At 42.7% G+C, this 22,361-nt stretch overlaps 2 protein-coding genes across 8 annotated transcripts in view; one reads left to right on the forward strand and one right to left on the reverse strand.

Annotated features, from left to right (window-relative positions):
• The window catches only part of LOC105837360, a 184,464-nt gene that overhangs the window by 146,231 nt on the left and 15,872 nt on the right, over positions 1-22,361 (forward strand). For 4 of the 7 annotated variants that reach the window (XM_036289118.1, XM_036289119.1, XM_012682076.3 and 1 more), the window contains one exon: positions 894-967. The exons of 1 other annotated variant lie outside the window; for it this stretch is intronic. In XM_036289118.1, the coding sequence (XP_036145011.1) occupies positions 894-967 (74 nt within the window). Of the gene's footprint in view, positions 1-893; positions 968-17,127; positions 17,242-22,361 lie in introns of all 7 variants that reach the window. 2 more of the 7 variants (XM_036289122.1, XM_036289126.1) reach the window with 1 other exon arrangement.
• LOC105837359 overlaps positions 1-22,361 on the reverse strand; it is a 160,407-nt gene that overhangs the window by 136,326 nt on the left and 1,720 nt on the right. The gene's annotated exons all lie outside the window — the stretch shown is intronic.

Consider the following 22,361-nt stretch of genomic DNA (forward strand, 5'->3'; position numbering starts at 1 on the left):
GCTCGCGTTAATTTCTACGTTAAAACGTCACGATCACTGGGGAAACTTGGCAGTGCAATCGTTTGAATATCTTAATTATGCAAATTTCCGCTGGTTTGCGAAAGGGACGAGGGGGAGAGGAGAACGTTAGTTCGTATCAGTAGGTCGCGCGCAATTGCGAGCTAATCCTATTTTATTCCGAGTCACTTCAGCCGGTTCGAGCATGAAGCGCCAATATTTCCCCACGTCTGCGGCAACGGCGGAAAATGCTATGGCCTCGAAAATTGCAACGACGGTCGCGGGATTACAGCTGCAACCGGTGGTGAATCTGACGGAGCCTGACGGTCACGAACGCGTAACGGAAACATTATTTTTATCTAGCGGAATCTCCCCAGTGACTATCTTCGTACGCTGCTGGTTCTTAATTTCTAAAAATACGCCATTATTCATTTAGCCACGTGAATTTATACGTTTAATTTGTAAAAATATTTTTATAAATATCATAATGCTCTATTCTGCATTTTAATTATATTCTGTGAATTATTTACTTTTATTATATTCCTTTAGTTTATATATATTATTCTTCATTTTTATATTTCTTATATTCTTTTTGCTACTTATTTTATTTTTACTTTTCCTATTTTTATTTGTATATTCTTAGAGGACTTGCTTAAAACTCTTAAATAAGCGCATTATCTATTTATTTATCTCTCTTTACGTACACACATTTAGTATCAAAAATTAACTTTTTTTTTTTTTAATTTTCTACATTCATCTAATTATTCTTTATTTTAAATAGATTTAAAAAATATAAAAAGAGATTCAGTAAAATATGTATATGTTGCTGGTACTCGTATTGCTAGAACAATGGCGTTGATTCTAGAATATAGCGCCCAGAACTTTTATCTCCACAGAAGGGAAACGCCTATGTGTACCACTGAAGAGGCGACACAAGGAGCTGATCTGTGGATAAGGGAAGAACAGAGACGTATGTATGGTTGCCTACTATATCTTGCTTACTACTACTTGCCTAGCGGCGCTGGCGCCGCTCGATTTTTCGACCGCGTCGGGTTTCGAACCACGAACGGCGCCTGGCACTTCGGATCAGTACGACTAGCGCTTAGTGTGCACGGCTATTGCGACCATCGCAAACGTTCCTCTCAATTCTTGCCATTTCTGCTACTCGGGTCTTCTTGGAGATTCTTAATTAAACTAATTGCGCGGAGTGTTCTTTTTTTCATAAAAATTTAACAAAATCAAACCTTGAACTTTTTTTTATTAATTTGAAATATAAAATATTTATCAAGTTACAAATTAAAATATTAATTTAAATATTAAATTAAAACCTAATTAATATTTAACTCTCTGGAGAATATGTTTAAATTAAACGGCAAATTAAAAACAAATTAATTCAAATAAAAGCTTATAATTCAAGAAAATGTTTAACTCCTTTGATTATCGTAAGAAATAATTTAGCAATGTTAGAGCATAAGTGACGTAAAAAGGGCTTACTTTACAAATATTTCACATACATATTTAGAGCCTGCACTTTTTCCTGGGAAATATCTGAAAAATAAGCTGATGACTCAACATCACAAATTTTCATCCTGTTTCACGTTCGTTTGAATTATGATGGATCGTAATAAAAATCGAAGGTATCGCGTACGATAGCCCGGCTGCACGAGGCCGTGAGCGGAATAAAGAAATATCTTACGTGCACATAGCTCTCTCCGGCCATCATCGACGCAACTGCGTGCACGTGTGTGCGTACGTGCTCTCGCCGAGGTACGTACACGTGTGCACGTACGTGATGGGATGCATCTTCCTATACTCGGTGTCTCTCGGCAGTGCCGGCGTATTCCGACGCGCGGGAGCCTCGTCGGGGGCGACTCTCAGGGGGGTATCGGCGAAAAGACGTATCGAATTTATCACCCCGACGCGACGCGGGGAAGAGAAGGGGAGTAACTCGACGTACGCGCAGCCACCAGCCATTTCGTGAGAGTGAATTTTCCTACTATACATGCCCTCCTTCCCTCCCTCTCGCCGCAGCCTCACCCAACCCCTTCGCCAAACGACGACGGAAAATGGCATTACGGGTTATTCGATTTGTTTCTTCGCACACACCTTGATAACTCCCCGGACCGGAAACGCCGCGAGATATTTCGTGAGCGCGCGGGCGTCATGAATACAGACGACGCCGACGACGACGACGACGATCGAGACGCGTGCCTCGAATCGGCCGACGTCTCGTTTATTATTCGTTCGCCGCGCGCCAAAAGCGTATCAAGGAACGTGAGCCCTCTCGTCGTTTACCGTGACCGTAAAAACGTTTTGTAAAAGCGTAGGGAATGTATAAGTGATCGTTTAACATTTACCGACGCGGTCCTCGCTCCTTCTATTTTTGGCTTTAAATTTACCAGACGCTGTTTAACTCAAATTCACAATCTTACGAAGTTACTTCGAATTGTCAATAGTATTGTAACGTGAATCGAATTTTTTAAATTGTTCCATTCGATGACCCGTTGTTCTTTCAAACGTGAAACTAAAGGATGCCCGTTTAAAGGTAGAAGAGATGAGAAGGGAAAAGAGCAAAAGCGGTTAGCAGGAACCCTTGTACAAGAAAGAGAGATCCTCATAAAATTGAGCTCTTTAATTAGTACCAGTCAATAAGGCGCGCATCATTCTACAAAACCTCATTACACATCTATTGTTATTAATAACGTTCTCCTCATTACGGCTAGCCGCAACTATAAATTCGAGTTCGCCCCTGTCTGTCCATTAAGTAGGAAGAAACTCGCGGCAGGGCGAGAGAAATGGGAAAACAAATGAGAAAGGTTAGTCGGTAAGCGATAGCCTTCGACCGGCCGAAAGCCCTGGGCACACTCGAGAGCACACCTCAGAAACCTGCGAATCGAATGGAACGCCACGATAAATCTTACGGCGATCGGTCGAAAAGTGAACCGCAAGCGTTACGGCTCTAAGCTCGTCGTGATCGCCGAGCTTCTAAAATCGCACCCTCGTCAGAGCGAGAGAAACGCTGGGCCGAACCTTACGGGCGACCGGTAAGACTGAACACTGTCGAGCGAAAGGATTGGCCGATTCTTACGACTCACGAGAGTGTAGACTGTCGTCGAAGGTCGCAAACGTATGGCAATATTTATCGCGAAATAAATAAAAACTCGTTTGAAATTTAAGGAATCCAATTTTATGAACGATAAAATTCCTTTATCATTCGTCATATCTTTGTAAGTGCAACAATTTCTTTCGTTCTCCTTAATGGAACCGTACCGTTATTATACGCCGAGGTTATCTTTCAATATTTAAATTAAGGTAAACGCGACTGAGAAACGGATAACTCGCATAGAGCAAATTGGGTTTCTCCATAAATGGCGCGCTTTCTCACCGAGTTTCAGCCGCGGTCTAATTCGCAGAGGTTTAATCTAGCCAAAGTAGGCATGGAAGCCGTAGTCCCATTGTCTCTTCAGGTGCGCGAGTCTATTATTTATCAAGTAATGTACTCTCGCGAGGACGGGGCCGAGACGAATAGGTGGGCGGATAGGTAGGTAAATCTCTCGCAACGAGAGCCGCATCACAGGGAACGCCGTTCGCCTGATGAATGTTTCAGGAATGTAGTGCGAGACGCCGAGGGTTTAAGTAAACTGCCGCATACTCCGCGGGATGGATGACCCCGTCCGTGTATCGGGGGCTATTAGACGAGAGACCAACCGTCGCCCCCGGCCGGATTATCTCTCGTCGGAAAAACGCGAAATGGACCTGCGGCCCAGCGACATTGAAAGGCCATTCCTGCCGTCGATTAGCCCGTCATTTGTCCGCGTCCTCCCTCTCTTCTTGTTGTTACCGGAGAAGGGATTGCCTAACCATCCGCGATTCGCTCATCCGTGGAGGAGAGACGCTTGAAGAATATATGAGGAATTACGTTGCCGGACGGACGTATGTACAGGCCAAGTAAGAGTTGTCGCCAGTTAGGAATACGATACTCGCGATCCTAGTATCGGGCGCAATAAGGTCGCATTTCTCTCGTGAAATGGCTCAAGTGACCGGCTCTTCGGGTCTAGCTTTCAAGAAAATTTTATTTCCTTCCACCCGGCTCTATTTCATCACCCGATTTCATCATTTGTTAATAATCCAAGTGTATTTTCTATCAATTCAGCCGTAGGATTACGTAAGAATTTAAAATGAAGGAAGCACCTTCGCGTGTATTTCAACGGCAATAAGATTATAATTACGGTCACATTACGATATTGATCTGGCTTACCGCTCCCGCGTAGGTAGAAGCACTTTGAATTAAACCACCCCGGTTAGCAACTCCCTATTCCTTTCCAGATTGCAGACCTATCTGTGGCATAGACGAGTAGACAACATTTAGTCAACCGGAGTTGCCGCACTAACGAACGTTAGTGCAATCAGCTCCTAGAAAGGACCCTTAATTACGACTGTGACACTACTAACGCGATTTAACTCCGTTAAGTTCGCCGGACTTAGATATATGGACCCTGCGATCTATGAATTTCTAGTGTGACAGGTCTTTGTTCTATAATTACGTTACGGTTCGATACATTTGTCGGTGAAGCGTTTTAACTAAAATAAAGATGCTATTACGCCGATTCTTTGCGACAATCTGCGTTACTTAAAAAAAATTTTTTTTTTCACGAAATATGGATATACAGAGTGTTTCTACGTGGGCAATTTCAGAAACGAACTCGAGACAAAAACAACAAAAAATTCATACACGTTCAATTCGACTCACTTATCGAAATACGTAAATAGGCGATAAATACCATACAATTTTATTATTTTATAACTTTACTATTATTTTTAATATTATAACTTTAGATAAATGATATTCTTCTAACTATATTATTCCTTCAAAATGTCTATTTTCTGCTTGTAAACATATTACTGCTCTTAATATTATGTATAATTATGCGAGTTCTTCAACAAAATAACGTCTATTAGATATATATTTAAATTAAACGTCATAAGCTTGCGAAGTGTCTGACTGAAGCGTCGCCCGACAGTTCTCGCGCATGTAGGAAGTCATGAAACAAGACGGAAGTCGGGCAGAGCTACTCCCAGCGTCGGAATGGAATGGAACGACCTGTCGCGAACGTGTGTCTCTCCACGAACAAACGCGCGAATGCGAGGTACACGCGTGTGCAAAGCGACGAGGACGGTCGAATGGAGGCGCTTCTAGAGAGAGGAGAACTCCTTTGAAGTCGATCGAGCACAGCAAATGCGCTCGCTCGCTCGTTCGAGAAACTCGCGAGAGGAAGAGAGAGAGAGAGAGAGAGAGAGAGAGAGAGAGAGAGAGAGAGAGCGATGGATGTTCGAGCGCGCCGCGGCTCGAAACGTCAAAGGCCAAAGGGGAATGTAAAAAGTCTTTAATCAACGGCTCGTTTTTTCGTTGCTCCGTCGATTCGTCTGAACTTCGCCGCCGTTCCATCTCGAATCCCGCATCGCGTTCTCGCTCTCCCAGTCCCAATATTCCGGTAGTGGGAATTTTTGTATTTTAGATTTCCTCGTGGAACGAGAGAAGAGGAAGAGAAGCAAGGACAAAAGTATGAGAGAGAGAGAGAGAGAGAGATGCGTGCATGTCGAACGACAATGGAATCACTTTTCCGAGAATGAATAATCAGTGTTGAAAACGCGCGTCGGAAAACCAAAAACTTCTATATCGTTATGAGAATACTCGAACTCGTTACATACTCGTTTGCTCTTTAAATTTACTTCCCTCTTCCCTGTTGTATTTTGAGCTTTAACGCGGCAATCGTAACTCCGCCCGAAATTTCGCCGTGAAATATGCACGGGGGAAACTTCGCTGACGTATGACGTAGCGTTTATTTCGGACCGGTGGTTCATTTTCCGCAAACTCTCGGGCTCTCTGTGCGTTAGGTCAGATTTTTCGGAGCGCCGTGAGCCCTTTGCGATCGGGCGGCGTGCCAGCGGAAGTTGACCGAGAGAACTTCGGAGAGCAATCGACTGGCATTGAAAATTTCGGAGCGAATAATAATCTACAGAATCAACAGCGGAGCCGATGGAATAACGAATGTAGAGGAGACTGAGGGAATTATACAAAATACTAAAGCAAAAAGGTTCTCCAAAAACTACAGATTGAAATGAAAATTTAACAAAATCTAATTATCCTACTTAATTTCTCGAGAACTTTCGTGCTATTCGATTCGCGATTTTCGGGGACGTCCTGTATACACCTGTAAAAGAATTATGGGGGGAGGGGGGAAGGAAAGAAGAGAAAAAGATATCCGTAGATTTGGTGAAGCCGTTCGGACGACGTATCTTTCGTCGACTGTCGCAATCTCGAGGGATCAAGATAAATCAAGAATAATCTCGCCATTAATATATCACGCTCGGAATAACACGTCGCGTGTCTATGCACGTCCATACGTACGTACCACGTACGGTGTGTTGGCCGAGCTTTAATATCGGGAAAAGTCGCGAGAGAGGGAAAATCTTTTCCCAGACAGGTGTGTGTCCTGCCCTGGTGAGAGTGCTCGCTCGCTCGCTCGCTCGCTCGGGCGTTGAGGAAACGTTAAATATGACCGGGGGAGGATCTGTTTACACTGCCCTCGTGCGCTCGGTGAGCGAGGTGAGACAACATTTACCTTAGCCGGCGAGGCGTCTTCTCGGCTATAGGGCCGAGGGACTACATCGTCCCTCGACTTCTTTGAGACGCGACGACGGCTGCAGGATGATGGATGCAGTCTCAATTTCCCACTCCCCGCCCGTCCCTCTCCAACCGTCTTTCGGCCGCCTCAGAGAAGGAAACGTCCGACGTGCCGTCCGACGTTCCGATTCGCGAATCCCCGGGCCTGGGGGATTTCGATTAACGGCCGGCAAAAGACTTGAGTCAAACGAAACAAACGTGCCATCGAATGGCATTTCGGTCGCTCGGATTTTTCGCATTTTCTCGACCGACCGACCGACCGGCGGGCGGAATCGTGCCGGCCGGCACGATCGATCGAGAAACGTCGAAGGGGACGCGCGCGGATGGAGGTGATATGTCACACACACTCTCGAAATCTCCCGGCACGAGTCCCGTGTTACTCGCACACTGCGCGAAGGCACTAAAGATCAATCTCGTGAGTTATAAAAGGGAAAGAGACGATATAAATCATCTCTTCTTTTTTTTTTTTACTGCTTGTCGATTGTGAAATATCACAATTTTATATTTCTAACTTTCCTCGAGTTGTCGGGGCACGTTGTTTGAGCGATGTCGAGTTCGATAAAAAAAAAAAAAATTAATAAGGATGACAATGAAATAAGACGGGAACGACATGAGACGATTTAATTTTAACGTACTCTCGCGGCGCGGGAGGAGAATTCGCCCGTGTTTCTTTCTCCCAGAAACGGAAAGCTTGTTTCTCCCGTTGTGTGAAAAAGGGCGAATATGCTTTCGTTGAGATCCCCCGCGCACACTTTCGCCCGTGCACCGACTACGCTTCTGCCCGAAGCTAATTAATTAACTGCGAAAGCTGCGGGCTATGCATACCCTTTAGCAAAAACCTGCACTTTCCTGCGCGCGTGAAGAGGACAAAGGCCGCGCGGCGGTTTTGGCCGAGAAACCGCCGGCCGCAGAATTTATTCCCGGCCGGCAAAGTGCACGAAAAGCGCATTCCTGGCGAGTCCGGGCGCAGAGTGTGCTGCGTATAACGTAACACGGCGCACAATTAGCATTAGAGCAAGCAGCCTCTCTTCTCCTCTGACGGCCGGTTTTCGATCGGTAACGAGACGAGAAAGTTGCGGCGCGCTCTTCAAAGGGCCCCGTCTCTTGCGGCGCGAAAACATTTTAATGGCGAAATTTGCATACACGTAGAGATCACACGAGGGGGAAAAAAACGCATTTGGTTGTCGTTGCCCCCCACGATGGTTAAAGCGCCGGTAATTGAAATCGCTAAACGCGAGAAGGACGCTGCAATGTGTTCACGGTGCAGAAACATCGCCTCCACCAGAACTTGGATTTTTTCTTCCACGGAAACTCGTATCAGTCTACCCCTTAGTAAAAATTCCAATTTTTTTCTGTGAGTGAAAAATTTTATAATTTAAATAGAAGAGCCTCGATTGATTTAATACTAAAGGCTCTCTTGGACCGAAGAGATAATAATTAACTCGGTGCACTTTTTATCTCAACGAAATTAATGTGCGATTCAGTTACAAGCGGAACGCGCGAATAAGTTAACGCGGAACACTCCGGAATTTTCACATTGTGCGAATTTTTTTAAATTGAATTTTCCACCGTCCCGCGAATTCAACCACCTCATTCAAGATTGCAGCGGAGATACTTAATTTGACAGCCGCGCGACGCGGCGCGTATTTCGCCACAAAGGGACGGCGCGCGGCGCCGCGAATTTCGGCGCGCGTAACGTAACGTTAACATTTTTCGAGAACGGCGAATTTAAAATACGCTGCACGGTCGTCGCCCGGTGTCTGACACGTGCAACAGTGCATTTCACGTCTTTTCGCGTAGGCAAACGATGGCAGGTGAATTCCGCGGGCACCCTTCGCACGTCAGAAAAATTCCAAAGCGCGCGGAAGGCACACCGTGAAAGATAAATCGTGCCGACGGGAGCAACATAATGAAAGTGCAAGCGCGCGTCGAATTTCAATGCTCGCTCGCGAAATGAGTCTATCATCGACAACGGCGTTGCTGACTTTGTAAAATCCACCGTGCGCCGACGGAAAGGAGTCCCGAAATGACATCCGATTTCCTCACCGCGGCTGTCTAGTTTCACTCGGATTCGTGCGGATCGTAATTCGAGAAAAACGTAAAAAAGTGCGCGTACCGACAAGGAAGGGCTTCCCCAATTTGGAAATTGTTAAAAAACTACGAAACATTTTCTTTTTCGCCGCCCGAATTTATCTCGCGAGAAAATCAACTCTGCCTGCGAATTTTATTTTTCGCCAATGAAACGAGATACAATACCATTTCATAGAGAAAATTTCAACGATGTTTATCGATCCGAAAACTCGTCCAATCCTCGGGGGTTATTTTTATCCTTTCAAAGTAGATTCGAGCAGAAAAAAAAAATAATTTATTACGTATCGGAATGCCCTTTGTGTATCAAAGCTTTATATTTATTGAACTTCCGAGTTGGGAAACTCTCGCCCGTGAGATGCCTCACTTATTTAACACGATCTATAAGTAAAGCCGCATTTACGTCACCGAATGTGTTAAAAATCCAACAAGTGTTTCTCGGCGATCGCGTGAAAAAAATTCCCGTTGCCGGCGCATCTCTAGAACCGAGATCCCGCGGAACGGCAATTTTCCGTTTTAACGTCGAGAGCGACTAGAAGAGAGTTACATCCTTCCCCTGATACCGCGGCGGGATTAAAATCGCGTCAAAAATTCATGAAGTTCGATCACGGGGAACGCTTTGGCGGCCCCGGAGCAGCTCTGGCAACCCCCTTGCCGACGTTACGGCTTCCTCGGGCGGAAGAACACGCGGCTGACTTTTCATGCTTCAGTTTCTTGCTCGTCGAAGCTTCGATTTGATCTTGGCACGAGATCTCGAGGGCGGATGAGGGAGAGAGGGGAACTAGAAGAAGAAAGCGAAGAGAGAAAAGCTCTTCGCGGATGTTCGCGTAAAGCACGGTGAAGGAGAAAGAGACGAGGGGGGGGGGGGGAGTTGGAAAGACATCCTTATACATTAAACCGCGCTCGATCCGGCCTCCGCGCGCCTTTTCGCCCTCTCCTTTATATGCAACTCTCGTGGCGGGTGCATTGTGGAGTTTTGGCTCGGTTATTCCTCCCCGGGGTTCAATATACTCACCCTCGGAAGGAAAATATACTTAGACGCTTTGTAATATTTCTTTCATTTCTCATCCTCTGCCCGTGAAGATGCGGGGATCTTATACGAGACACGAAATGACTCTTTGATTCGGGGGACATTTATACGCGTCGTGATTGAAGGCGACGGCGACGGCTGACAAGAAGAAAGAAGCGAAGTTTGCTCTCGCGAAATTTTTACTTCGCGTACGAACCTCGCGCGCTGCCTCGAGAAACCGAACGAGGAAGCGCATGAAACAAAAATGAATCTCAAGTTCCACATAAATCTCGTAACGTGCATCATTCCCTCGATTTCAACGGGCGCGAGTCTCGAGGGGTTCGTTATCGAATAGAATTTTCCCCCGTCGGGGACTCGTCATGAACTACCGCCGTGTAATGCCTTCAGTTCAGAACGTGGCCTCTCGTTCTGTTCCTCGCGTATTGCATGTAAAAGCGCGGCGAAAAGAAAGGAAATATTTATAACTACAAGGAAAGTCGCTTATTATAAGAAACGAAGTTCCGATCCCATCTCCGTAAACCTCGCATCGCATCCTTTCGCCCGCCCTCTCCGTCCTGCCTTGTACGAGGCCATGGAATCCCGAATCGTCTCTTCTTGTTCTGTCGAAGACGCCCCCGTTCCGACACCAACGAGAAATACCTCGCTTTTCTCTCCTCTTCGTGAATTTTTCTTTTTTTATCTTCGACGCGTGTGATCCAATATGGGGATTCGTTGTCGGGCGGTTTTGGTCGATCGGCGTGAATCACCTCGTTCGACTTCATAGCATTAGTGTTTATCTTTCTCCTTCTCGTCAAATTACAACGAAACGATACTGATAAAACGCTTTTAGCGCTCTCTGTATTTCTCTTTTAACGCTAACGTTTCCTTTAATTTACCTCCAGCTGCATTATTAACAGCGACTTATTTTCACTCGGCTGTTTATTCATACGCAATCAGTATAACGCCGTTTGGAAAATATTCGTCAAAAAACAACTTTGATTATACTATTCTGTATTTCACATTTTATTGCTCTGGTCATACACACACACACAATATTGCGCTGTCTCCTAGTGACAAAGAGTCCAAAAATATTATTATCCAATTGTTGGGTTGATAATAATTAATTGCATTAATAAACCGCGTGGTGACTGTGGGAAATTATTATCAGCGGATTAACTCTGTTAAACCGCTCATTCGCTCGTGCAATGAAGTATTTATTCTGTATGATATAAATATTATATATATATATATAATATAAACCAAGTACAAAAAAAAACACAGATTAGCCTTTCTGCAAATTAAATAAAAAAAAACAACAACTAATAAGTTTTATATTCCCTATAAATTTTGTTTAAAACATCGACTTTCTCTTTCTCAGAAAATACATAAATTGCAGCGTTCTCGCGGCTATTACAAGCGACACTCTCTCGATTGTTCCCAACCATCATCCTCGTGACAAGAATTAGACAGCAAAGTTTGATAAAATTCGATGATAGGGATCGACGCGGCGAGAAAGAAACGCAGTAGCGATTTGCCAGGAAATTCCAATTTAAAGTAACTTTGCTCCTTACGCGAAATCGATGTTTATCCCTTATCGACACTTTGAAAGGTCCCGGATAGACTGCAAACACCCTAAGTCAGCAGAGTGCGCGGCGACGAGCGGGGGATGGATAGCGGCGGTGGTATGAACAAAAGCTTGAGGCGAGAGCGAGGACAAGGCGAAGGACTACGCGCGAGAAGCGAGGATAATGGACGAACTAGCGAACTGCAACAAAATTCCAATTTGAAGAAAGTTTACTCTTCGCGCACGTGGGAGGGGATGGCGAGTGGGGCGGCAAGGGGGAGGACGTCGCTCGGTCGTTGCACCATTGTAAAGTGGCGCGGGGGTATAATGCTCGAGTTCGTGCCGTAGAAGAAGAACCGGGGCCGGATACTGGAGAGACCAACGTCGCAATTTGGAAACAACAATGAGAAACGAGCGGTAGCGAAAAAAGGAGAGAGAGAGAGACGCCGGGAGGGGAAAAAAGAGGAGGCGGGGGAGAAGGGAGAGGAAGAAGATATATCGTCGCGATGTGATAAAAGCCGGGACATGACATTTTCTGCTCCTCGAGACAAATCGTATAGAACTCGCGGGACTTTTATTCGGCGGTGGGATTTACTTGGAAAGTGCCCCGAAAAGTACGCGACGCGAGTTTTCCGCGAGGTTTCGCGCGGAAGCAATCACTCGGACGTTAAATGATTTTCCTTTCCTCTATAAATTCTCTCTTTTTTTCTTTTTTACTACAAAGGAAATACTTTGCATTCGACTCATTTGGCGAATTGATTTTCATGATTCATTGATTCTCAGAATTTTTGAGCTTTTGTACGATTTAGCACGATAAAGACCAACGTTGCAAAGTGTCAGGATAACTGTTCCAATTGCTTTTGTCAATTCTATTAATAGAATAAAATATACAAAGGTATTATATATTAAAAATATTTTAATGTTAAATTAGGACTGTCATATAAACATAAGCAAATATAATAAATAGGGAGGCAACATTAGATCCGTGGAGCAGTAATTAGAATCGTTAACTAGTAGAATTGGTCAACGATAAGTTCATATCTTATATCTCTATTTCTTTCATTATATTTAAATGACCAATCAGTTTTCTCGAGCCGCTGAAGCTTTTATGAATAACGATGAAATCGAATATTTATTATATATTCTGAAAACTGAAAAATAAGCGTATGAATTATTCGTTTAAAGTTGCAGCGATGGATATTAATTCTTAACATCGCGATCACGGTCTTCGCATACTCGTCTACGCCCCGGCGTATTCGACGTCACGTCGGCATCGTGACGCGAAAATGGGGCCCTCATAAACAACGCCGGCGGGCGAACGACCGAAATTCCGATAGGGCGCAACTTGAGCAACTTCAACTTCAACTTCGGTGACGGCCGGATCGATGCCCGCTCGTTATCGACACTTTAAAACGCCTGGCGAGATACAGCCGGCTGCCGATCAATCTACGACGCCAGAAGGAGGAAAGGGGGAGGGTTAAACATGTACGCTGCGGGGGCTTCGAGGGGAGAAAGGGAGAGAATGGACGATGGGGTGGCGTCGGGAGAACGGACCTCGTTGGAGAATGAGGATAATGGACGAAGCGACGAACTGCGACGAAATTCCCAGGCAGTTCGGCGAAGTGCGGAGGGTGACGAGGGGGAAAACGTTCAAAACCCCGGGATGATACCCGGGGCCGATCGAGTGTCCGGAGTACGATTGATTCGTCGACGCCGATTGGCCGTCTCGGGGTTACCGATACCGAAGGCTGCCCGTAATTGAGCCGCCTGCAAAGAGGGTGAAACGGTCGGAAGAACGACAGGTGAGAGGACTGCGCCGCCGGTAATCATGCACCCCCCTTTCCCACGAAGCTCAGATAATTTTCGCGCGTCGTTCCGACACGGCGCTCGAAAGCCGCCAGCACGAAGTTACGAGCTTGCGGCTTCTACTCTTGCCTCCTTCCCCTCCCCTCTGTCTCTCTCTCTCTTCCTCTGACGACACTTGTCGAACTGAGAAAACTCCCTCTTGGAGTTGCTGTTACCTCTCAGTCCTTTAACCATCGATACGGAAGTAGGTCCCGCGGGAAGTTGATCTATATAACCGCCTTGTCGTTAATTTGGTTCCGAAAACAGCGATCGGCTGTCGCCAAACGTGTACACCGAGATCCGCGAGAAACGCATGAAACGCTGCAGAAACTTCTTTACGCGTCATTATTCCTATCTTTGCAAACGTGAGTGTTTTAAAAGTAATGATAACGAAGAAGACATTCATGTTTGAGCATAAAATGAAAGTTATTAATCGCAGAAAAGTTTAATTTTTAAATATTCAAATATTTTACTTTTTCGTCTCCATTTTCTAAATACTTAAAAATATTTTAATTTCAAATGATGTTTAGATTTAGCTACAATCTTCAATGACTTTAAACGTTTTCGAATATTTATATTTTATCATAAATTGAAAACATTAATTGTCACTAAAATAAATTTATTTTTAAAAACATATTTGATAGGTGCAAACATATTTAAACGCAACGTTGGCATCTTTTTTTTACGAAAATTCTCGTTAATAAAAAATTTATAATAGACGTTTATCAACACAAAAATGATTGTTTTTAGATTATATATCCCCAATAAAATATCAATATACACACTGAAAAAAATTTACTAGATTGAAATAAATATTTTTTTAAATAGTACCAAGCAGAAGTTTTGTAAAAAATAAATAATATTTATTTTAAATAAAATAATATTTTCTATAATTTAGAAAATGTATTATACATTTTTTAGATTGATAATTATAGAAAATTATAGAAAATATTATCTTATTTAGAATAAATATTACTTATTTTTTACAAAACTTCTGCTTGATACTATTTGAAAAAATATTTATTTCAATCTAGTGAATTTTTTTTTCAGTGCATAGCACTTGTTTAATTACCCAACTTAATCGCTCAATCAGACAATCGTACGTGCATGTCCTGCAGGAATTAAGTGGAATCCTGCTTGCCGAGGAGATATCCTCGGTAGCGGTTGATGCACGCTGCGCGCGGATTGTCCCGGGGGATAAGTGAATGGGAAAAGAGTGAGTCTCCATTCCGCCAGCGAAGTTTCTTGCCGAAGGAGTTTAGCAAGAAATCAAGCTGCTAGACAGTGACAAGGGAAAGGGTTGCTGGTTCTTGGAGGAGGAACGAAGGGGAGGCAAGGGGATGGACATGAATTGAACGAGGGTGGAACGAACGAACGCGAGCGCAAGAAACACGAAGGTGTACGACGCTGCGGCGTCGTTGCCGGCGTTCCGGGTTGCAAGTTGCAACGCGAAAGAGGAATCGTCCGCACCCGACGAAACCGACGTGCGGAACTTTATCGCCGGAAACGTACCACCGGAAACGATCTCCGAAACTCGTCCGATAGACGCATTAAACTGCGAGCGAATTGAACGGCGAACTTACGTTGTCAACAAATAATTGATCGACAACGGAGACAGCAGATAAGCTTCCGGAGATTGTACTCACTTTAAATTGATAATAATATCGCGGTTAATTACTTAATTTTATTGATTCATTTGCGGTCAACAGATTTATCTGAATTACAGTGGTAATCTTGTTTTAATTTAATTAACTCGAGCTGACTATTATCGATTAACAATCACGATTATCTTTGCTTCGCAGTAATGTGCCTTAATTGATTAATTAACGGGTTAAAAAGAGTGAATAAAGAAATAGAGTATTTTTTAACATTATGTAAGATTTCTGTTTGCACGAAGATTTTTCCTTTCTCCGCAGAAAAGGTCCTATAACCCCTTAATTTATCAGTTGCTTCCATATAAGATAAATACAACCGTGCACACTGAGAAAGAAATGTTGTTAATTTGACTAAATTTTTCAACTTGAATTTCTTCAAAAAAGAGAGAGAAAAAAGAGAAAATTAAAAGGACTTTTTATTATAACGCAACCGAATAAAATTCGTTTTGACGATGTAGGGACATTAGGAATTAAGATTTGGACGTTCTTACAAATGGAGAGCACATGTATCCTTTCGCGATCGATCAAGCACATCCTCCGATAACCGATTGATTTATTACTTAAATAGTAGCACGTGCGAACGTATTGACAGTTCAGCGTGCTGTCAATAGCGACTGCTTTTACAATTAATTGAGCAATGCCAATGTTAATCGAGTGAAATATGCGCGGCTCAGTGATTAAGCTAGTCCGCAAATTGAGTGTCCGTGACTATAAGCACCGTAATTGCGCGCTGATTTGACATTATTATAAATTGCTCCGGTTATAAAATATTGGAGCGCCACTTTGGTCTACTGGACTGGTTACGATCTTTGTAAAACTGCATATTTTGCATAACGAGAAAAATGCAAAGAGTGAAGCACGGGAAACGAACGAAAATGAGGAGATAGATTTCTCTCTCAAAATTTCCCCATTAGTTAGCATTTAACGAGCCATATGATTCGTTTTAGGTAACGTTTTTCTCGTTTACCCCGGGACGAAAGGGCGCGAAAGGGGGAGAGGGGAAGAAGGAGGGAGGGAGGACGGAGTAAAAGCGAGCAAAAAGTCCCTGCCAATATCCTAAGTACCTTATCGGCGAATGGAAAATGAATCCACCGACGGAGGGGTGTGGGAGGGGGTCGACGCGTATGGGCCCCGCCGTCATAAATCCAGCACTTCCGGCCCGCAGCGGAAAGTAATATCGAAGTTCGCGTCGCGCGGCCAGCGCGCAGCACGAGCTACCGTCTTTCCCTTTTCCCGCGGCTTCGATCCGCCGCCGGTCCCATCGCCGTCACCCTTTTCCCGTATGATGCGCGATATATTGGCGCGAAAATGGCACCCAGTGCGACGCGAATTTATTTATGCGGACGCGATTCGACGCGACTCGGATGCGACGGAGCGCGTCGCATTCCACGTCGCGTTACATGAACAAGAGCACGAGAGCTTGTCGAATGCATTTTGAAAAAAAAAAAAAAAATCTACCGAATGCGAGTTATAGAGAATGACAAGGGTGAAATGAATTCTAGTCGCGAACGTAAAGTTACAAATTAGTGAAAAGTAAAAAGAGGCTTATATTAGGCGAGTGCAAAAATCTTTTTAAAATCAAGTTATTCTTGTTGCGGTGTGTTAACACGTTCGTAAATATTGCAGCAAAAGGGAAAGCTAGTAACACAGTTTATTAAAAAAATGTTAATACCACATAAAGTATTTACAGTGCTTTTTGTGTGAGTGAAGAAAAGTGTGAAAAGGAATACTTGCATACGATTATAATATATGACTTTCGGAAAGGAACAAAAAAAAAGATAAATGTAGAAATCATAGGAAATTTTCCATATTCATCAAAAAATTTTTACACCATCTACTATTTTTTTATTTCTTTCCGATACTCGCCTATCATAATGTTCTTTCTCTTTTCTAGATTTATTTTTACTGATACAAGATTGTAAATAACTTGAATGGAACTCATTCTTTATTGTAGACAGTTTTTGATGTCATCTTTCCAATACACAATTTACCGTAATATCTGCTAGTATTAATACACTAACAAGGGCAACGTCCAGAAGAACTAGATCAAAGATTTTTGCACCAACTTAATACATCGGGAGAGTTTGTTGTTGTTTGCTTGACAATGAAATTTTGAGTTTTGACGCAAATGTTCAACAGTGCGAATCTGTATACAAAGGAATGAGGATCGACACGTCAAAGTTCGTAACTTGCCACGGCTATTTACTCAAAACTTGACCTTAACAGCTTTAAAATCCGGATTAGACGTTCAAGGGCGGCCTTCTAATCGCGCTGCAATTTCCAGACTTAAGCCCCGAGTTTGACTGGAGAATACAAGATCAACGGCGATTCCCCCCGTGCTTCCTCTAAGCTGCCGTTGACGAGAAACGCGAAGGCAAATATCGCACGTTAATTAAAGGTACGTGACGGATATAACGGTGCACGTATGTGGGTGTGTGTGTATGTGTGTGCACGATATCGTTTAAGATATAAAATTATCATCGCGCGGTAAACACGACACTCGGTCCGCTCCGAGGTAATAAATGTTCTCGCGCTAAGCTCAGCAAGTAATTACAGTGTACTTCCTGCTTCGCAGTGATATACCTATGCTAATACAGTGCGGTGGCAATTAAAGAGCCATTCCAGCATCCATTAAAATTGTACGGGATACTTGGATCTCAGGTAAATTATATCAGGCGTCTCGAAGGAGGCTTATCGTTTACAGCTTAATATCGCTAATCTGTTAACAATTAAATTTAACGCCAAGGTGGCCTGTTAATTAGGAAAACTCGGAGAAGCATTTAAATGCTGTAAATTATTTTCAGGAAAACTACGATGCTTTTTCTTGAGAAAAATAGGAAGACTATTGTCGAATATAGATTCGCGAACTCATATTTCTACGCTTCTACATATTATGCAAACTGAATTTTCCAGTTAGGAAGAGTCTATATCGTCTGCGCTTCTTAAAGGCGACACTGTTGTCCGGAATGTCGCGTGACGTGTCGACAGCGATTCGCCTAATTTTATCCAGCTCGCTAGATTTGTTTTCAAGCGTGAGAGACACGAGGCACCACGGTGAAAAGTCGTTGCACGTTTCTGCCACTTGAGAAGACACGGTTTCAGAGAGGACACCTGGAGGAGGGGGGGGGGGGGGCGAAGAGGATGGATGCAAGGCACGGAGCAGTGGACCCTTGAAAGCCTGCTGCAAATATAGAGCAAGTGTACTTCGGTCTCGGAGAGAAAGACCGGGGACGCTCGAGTGTGCGATCCCATCTAACGGGCGGAAGATCTATATACACACGAAGACAAAATCGATGTCCCGCGCGACACGCTAGGTCGAATTCCGCGACAACTAACTAGGACGGAAGGAAATGTATCCCGGGCAGAATTTCGTTAATACCGCTCCGTTAGTATCGCTTATCGATCAAAAAGTAAAAGGCGCTCTCTCCACTCCCGGGCTAAATTTAACCCTGCTATTCTGCCCGAATTTTCCGTACTACCACATTCGGGTCAATCGAAAAGCTCTAAAAAAAAAATCAAAATTATCACAAAAAAGAGATTTTACAATCGACAGACAAAATCAAATATATAAAAGAAGTTTTTTTTTTTAATAAAATGTTAATAGAAAAATCGTTTTGGATCAAGTAGACTCGAACAGAGGGATAATAAATCAGCAGGATATTAAATCAAGATTCGACATATCACAAAAAATTAAATGCTACTTATTTATTAAAAATTGCAGTCTTATTTTATTTTACAAATGTTACATAATGCGTAAAAATGCTTGAATCATAAGAAGTAACGAAAGAAGAAGAACATTTCTCCGATTCATGTTTCATGTGAATAACAATTTCAAATAATCTTTAAAATACAATATGATCTAATGAAGGTATGCATACGTAGTATTCTTGAAATATAATACACGCAAAATATTTGAAAACAATGGGGGAAGAGTTATTCCCTTGGAACTGTTCATAATAAAAAATAAAATCGATACGGCAGCGATGGTACGGATGGAAAATTTGCCTACGAAGGGCAACACCACGCGTCGAAACATTGTTATATATATATATATATATATATATATATATATATATATATATTTCACAATATATTCCTGGAATATATGGATTTTTAGATGTGAGTGCAATATTTCCTAAAAAAAATACCGGCCTACAAAGCGAGCTCGCGAATATGAAGTTTTTGCATCTGCATCACATATTGTGTCAAACAACGAAACAGAATCACCATCATAAACGAAAATATCGTTAGTTGGTCCCGAAAATACGATCCGACCGTTCTCCATGCTTTATTAATTCGGTCTTGTGTGCCACGATGGGAGAATTGCGGCTTTTCATTTTCCGACATTCGCCCTCATTCGTCGAGAAATTTTATTTTATATCGATGGGGGGGAAAAAAAAGAGAGGAAAAAAAAAGAAATAAAACCGGACGCTTTATTTCTGTCGCGTCCGCCCGAGCGTAAATGACTTTTACGAGCGGCGGCGCAATCAGGCGCTAATGATCGCCGCGCGTTCAGGATCATCCTCAGTCCCGTCCCGAGCTCACGGATCAATCGATCGGTCGATCGATCATGACAATGTCCGCGGGCCGCCCGGAAACGCCGCACGCCGTCCGAGCTAATTCGTCTGTCGCGTAATTAGCTTCGTTTATCGGTCGGTGCCGCGTTCGTTCCCGACCCCGTGTTACCAGGCGTGGGTGTAATCCCGGCCTAGCTGCCGCCGCCGCCGGTGCAAACAATTAACGTTGTTCCCGGTAACTCCGGCGTGATTACCGCAATTTTCGCATGCCGATACTTCGTCAGAGGCCGGCCCGCGGCGGCGTTACAATAATTCCGTCGCGGAAATGCGCGCGCGCGTGACAGAAGTTTCACTTAAGGATCGGCGGCTTATCATCACGCGCATTACAATTTTCGTCGAGGAGTCACGCAGGGGTTCCAATTTGTCGAAGCTAAAACGTGCGTTAATGGCCGCCATAAAGCGGCACGACGCCGGAGGAGGAATTTAACGAAGGCGTTATGATGATAAAAAAAAGATCACGAAGAGGTATGCGAGGCAGTAAAAAAATGAGAAAAGCGCGCCGATATTTCGAAACGGACTGCATCGCGCCGAGAAGTCTTAACGAGTTACGTCGACGATAATGGAAAGGATCTTTTACTAGGTTTTTTTTTATTACTTCGCGTCCACGAGCGGACGAGGATGGTTATTTTCGCCGGGGATTTCGCGAAATACATTGTGCGGACCGTGAAACGCGTAAGGTGAAGTGAAGGTGGTGGAAGAAAGGAGGAGGAGTAGTTTATTATGTCTCGGATAGGGAAGGAAGACAGGTATCCTCTGGGACGGGAAGCGGAAATTAACAAAAACTTCACCTTCGTTGGGAAGAATAGGAGGATAAGGGTCGACAAGAACACACGAGGGCCAATTGGACAATTGGCAAAAAACTCGGAGAGAAGCTAGTGAGAACTACAAACAAATATCAATGCGATAAAATGTGATGCTTACGCGTGGAATATGAGGTGAGAGTTGCCAAGTACACTCATTCTTTTATTTTTTTACTTTCCATTGACTTGTGAATGACATTAAAAATTGTAGCTCTATATTTCAGATACGTATTACTACAATGCTTAATCTTTTATCGATAACAAATTAATTTATTATTCATAATCTTTGCAAATGATTTAGATAACGTTAAAATAAAACTGGCTTAAATTTATTTTCTTTTAATTGACATACTTTTATTCGCGTCAGTTATTAGTTTTAGGATTACTTTATCAGTTTTGCATTTATTGTCGTAATAACATTTGTGGTGGATCGTGGACACGATTTAGGAAACTTGATAGATTTTATAAAAATAATAGTGTAAAATTGCATGATTACGTTATTATCGATTAGATAAATTGTTCAAAAATTCACATCGGTTATGCTTTATTTTTTTTTTAAGTATTTTTAACACGCACAAAACGATATTTAATCCGTTAAATTTTTATCTATATTATTCATTTATTTTATATTTTTATCACCGAATGTTATTTGTATTAAGTAAAAGTATAAAATAACGATAAAATACAATTTCGGCGATCGGTAAGTCTTTGGCAATTATCCCCTAAATATATTTCGCACAACTAGTAATAAATGACAATGATTAAAAATATGAAGTCATGAGTTTCGAGAGGTACTCATAAATTTTGAACTCAATCCCATTGTCCTTTGAATTTCTCCCGCACAATGAAACTCGACGTAAGTAAATTAGCGAAATGCTAATTTGACTTGTGTGTGGTAGAACTTCAGAGCTTTAAATTTCCTAAACTCTGCCGTAGCGCAAAATTACTCTCGAAAATCGGGAGGTGCGTAATAAAATCTTCAATATGCGCAAAATAAACGTACGTAGACGTGGAGATGGAGAAACGCAAGTTCTCCATGTTCCGGGGAATTAAAATTTTTTTCGAAAATTTAACTTTTCTTAGAGATTGAATATATTGTGTGAACAATGGTGAAGCCCGATAGCGGTTGACGGCAAAAATGGCAAAAATTCGATGTGCCGTGTTAATGAGCGTGTCTAACGGAGGTTAACGACGTGCTGTTCTCTTTAACCGGATCCGCGGGACGCGGGACGTCGTGCCTTTGCACTCACGAAGTTCGGATAACGAGGCAATTTCATCAAAAAGATAGGATTCTACGTGCACCGGCCGATTATACCGCTTCGATTAAAGTTGGGGTTAATTTAACTTTTTTCCCGGGACTTCGCGGAGATCGAGTATTCCTAAGTTTCTCATTCAGGCTTCGGTAGATGGTAAACGCACGTTTAATCACGGTGTTTTATTCCACGAGCACTTAACAGGCGAGATCTCCGATAGATTTAAAAAGGAAAGGCGACGTAAGCTGTTCACGAAGCAAAAACCGATTATTAATGGATTATTAAAAGAATCGTTGCATTCCGTTGTTACAAAGAATGCTGCAACTTTCCTTTTCTCATAAAGGGCAGTGTGATTACACATAACGCGAAGCAACGCCACGGAGCGAAGAGAAATAATAAGATTATTTTATCTGTTAAAGAAAATTGAAAGTTTCTTACTGACACAATTTTCTCAAGTTTATTAAATTTCATTTATAATATTAGCATAAAATTATATATTATTAATATTGAAATAAAAGATTTGCGAATCTAGGGTTTTTGACGCTAAATCAAATGGAATTTAATTTTTTCTTGTTTTTGAATCCGAGTCGAATCACATTCGTTGAAACGTTACTTTTAATTATTAACATAATGTTACGTTGAATTTTAATACATATGTCAATAACAAAAGATTTTTGTATATGAAAAAATAGTGTCGATTAAAAATTATGTATGATATATAAAGATTTTGTAAGATTGTCAATTATATGTGATTCGAAACTTAGATTCAAAATTTTCAGTTCAGACAGTTCTGACTAATCCCCATAAAAATCCAAATTCTAATTGAATCGAATCCGCCCGATGCGAATCAATTTGTATGCGGCGACACATCTTTAATCGGAACATATG

The sequence above is a fragment of the Monomorium pharaonis genome, chromosome 6, assembly GCF_013373865.1.
Source record: "Monomorium pharaonis isolate MP-MQ-018 chromosome 6, ASM1337386v2, whole genome shotgun sequence".
NCBI lineage: Eukaryota > Metazoa > Arthropoda > Insecta > Hymenoptera > Formicidae > Monomorium > Monomorium pharaonis.